This window comes from Nicotiana attenuata, unplaced genomic scaffold, assembly GCF_001879085.1.
Source record: "Nicotiana attenuata strain UT unplaced genomic scaffold, NIATTr2, whole genome shotgun sequence".
Taxonomy (NCBI): Eukaryota; Viridiplantae; Streptophyta; class Magnoliopsida; order Solanales; family Solanaceae; genus Nicotiana; species Nicotiana attenuata.
The window spans coordinates 43,335-45,832 of record NW_017673257.1 but is presented as its reverse complement, the minus strand read 5'-3'; the positions used below and the strand labels follow the sequence as shown (position 1 = coordinate 45,832).

Genomic DNA, 2,498 nt, shown 5'->3' with positions numbered 1-2,498 from the left:
GATGTCAAGAAGAAATTAACTTTTTTTTTTTCAAAGTTGCCCTTGGAATAAAAAACCTAAAAGTATTTATTGTATTTTATATGAACAAATTAAAATTAATATGACCAATTCCGTTATTAATTAAGGTTAAAAAATGAATCACCTTAATATGTGTGAAAATAACCAAAACATCAATTAAAGTGGACGAGGGGTACAACTTAACATTAAATTGAGTTTATTTCACCACCAACTCACTCAACTTAGTCAAAACCAATCATCATCTCCATCTCCCTTAAAACAAACGAAATCTCCCAACCCCACGTCCTTAACTCAAACACCTCTGCCTTATATATTCTTCGCTCCATATTCGGCACTGAAATAATCTGTAATCAAGCTCCTCTTAGCTGGCTCACTATACCAGCTCGTGCACCCTACTTCTTTATTACCAAAGAATGAAGATTACTTGTCTATCATTCTTCTAATTTTTTTGTTCTTTCATTATACTTAGATGAAGAAAATAAAAGAGCTGAGCCAATGTGGCTTCTGTATCATTTTCCTCAGTCTTCTTATACTCATAGCTTGTGCCACTGCACAAACTGCAGAAACAGCACCAACACCACCATATTCATTTGACAGAAATATCAAAATCAATCCACCTATGGCTATAATTCTTGTTACACTTATCAGTGTCTTTTTTGCTATGGGAATTGTTTCAGTTTACGTACGTCAATGCGCCGAGCGCCGCTTTGCCAACGACTTCGTACACTTAGATGAAAATTCTCGCCGTGGGGCAGGCCGTGGTATAGACCCAAATGTCATTGACTCTTTTCCTATGTTCCTTTACTCTGATATTAAGGATCTCAAAATTGGTAAATCAGTATTAGAATGTGCAGTTTGCTTAAATGAGTTTGAAGATGATGAAACTCTTCGACTTCTTCCTAAATGCTGCCACGTGTTTCACCCTGATTGTATTGACGCTTGGCTGATTACCCACATCACTTGTCCTGTTTGTCGTGCTAATTTACTCCCCAAACCCGGTGATGAGAATATCACAGTTCTTGGTCATTACACAATAAATTCCGAGTCACCCGACCCGGAATTTAGTAACCCGGTTCGTGAAGTAAATGACTCGGTGATTGATATAAATGTTGCATCTCCTGAAATAATAAACATAGTACAAACGCCTGTACACAATCGTCCACCAAGGTCAACGCCAAAACGAGAGAAAATTGTAGGAAAATTTCCGAGGTCTCACTCCACCGGTCACTCACTGATTCAACCCGGTCAGGATTGTGAACGGTTTACGTTAAGATTACCAGAGGAGGTTCGTAACAAGTTGATCAACTCCGGTTTGAGCCGGGAACAAGGTAACCCCTTGTTTCCAAGAGAAAGAAGTGTGAGAAATGGGTACAGAAGTAGTAGTGTGGGAACCGGTTCAGCACCGATTAATCATGGTAATTATGAGCGGTTTAATGAGGAAGGCCGGGAGGACCGGTGGGGGTTTATGAATGTGCCTCCGTTCTTTTCGAGAGGCGGTTCAACCCGGTCGTCTAAGGATAGTGGAGGAGCAGGTGATGATTTAATGGCGGTTAACAAGAATTTGTTTAAGACTGTTAAGTTTCCGTTTGATCGCATTTTTGAGAAAGATAGCACTGGTGAAAGATCGTTTAATAAACTTTAGGTTAGGTAGTTCAAGCAATTGAGATACTTATATATATGATAATTATTTTTAAACCTTAATTTTGTTCTACTAATTTGTATATACTCACATTTTTTTTTTATCATGATATTATCTTCTTATCATTTCAATTTATGACAGGAGAAAAGAATGAATATAAAGAAGTTTAATTGCTATGGATTAGTGAGCAAGTGCTTGACTAATACAATTGTTATGGAGTACTTGGTTTTATTTCATCTCTTGGGGTCAATTTGACAAAATTCTAGAATGAATTTAATTAAATCTGGATTTTGAAAATAAATTAACAGATAAGGTAATTATATTGATGTGCTATCGTGCTGAAAATATTAGAATTTGATTTTCCCCTGCCAGATGCAGAAAGGCAAATTCATTGTGTCTTTGCTTGAGCCAAGCATCTATCGGAAACAGCCTCTGTATCTTTGCAAGATGGGTCAGATGCGTACACACTATATCCTCTGCAGACCTAACTTTTTCTTGTAGAATTATACTTGTTGCGGAAGATCGTGGATTAACTAGCACACAATCACACACAAAGCTAATAGAGAAGAAAAATCAACACAAGGACTTTACGAGGTTCGGCTAAGCCTAATCCTTGGGGCAGAAGCAAAGAGAGTTTTCCACTATGAATGAGAAGAAACGCACAATACAATCTATAGAATCCCCAACTACAACCCATATATATAGATCCCAAATAGTCCCAAACCTATAAGAGAAAGGTTTCCCAATTTGACGAGGATTATATGTTTTCTTTTCCCAAATCTATTAGGACAATGGGTTTTCATAAACCTATAGGGATTATGGGTCTCTAAAATATATAAGA

The 2,498-nt window shown here is 37.2% G+C and overlaps 1 protein-coding gene across 1 annotated transcript; it reads left to right on the top strand.

Annotated features, from left to right (window-relative positions):
* The first annotated feature begins 279 nt into the window (after positions 1–279).
* On the top strand, positions 280–1,833 carry LOC109215855 (RING-H2 finger protein ATL11-like). The gene has a single exon (XM_019379970.1). It carries the CDS (start codon positions 488–490, stop codon positions 1,658–1,660), a length of 1,173 nt encoding a protein of 390 aa, XP_019235515.1. The 5' UTR covers positions 280–487; the 3' UTR covers positions 1,661–1,833.
* Positions 1,834–2,498: the final 665 nt, after the last annotated feature.

Excerpts from the sequence above, each read along its gene's own strand:
- LOC109215855 (XM_019379970.1), top strand. The coding sequence starts at position 488 with ATGAAGAAAATAAAAGAGCTGAGCCAATGTGGCTTCTGTATCATTTTC.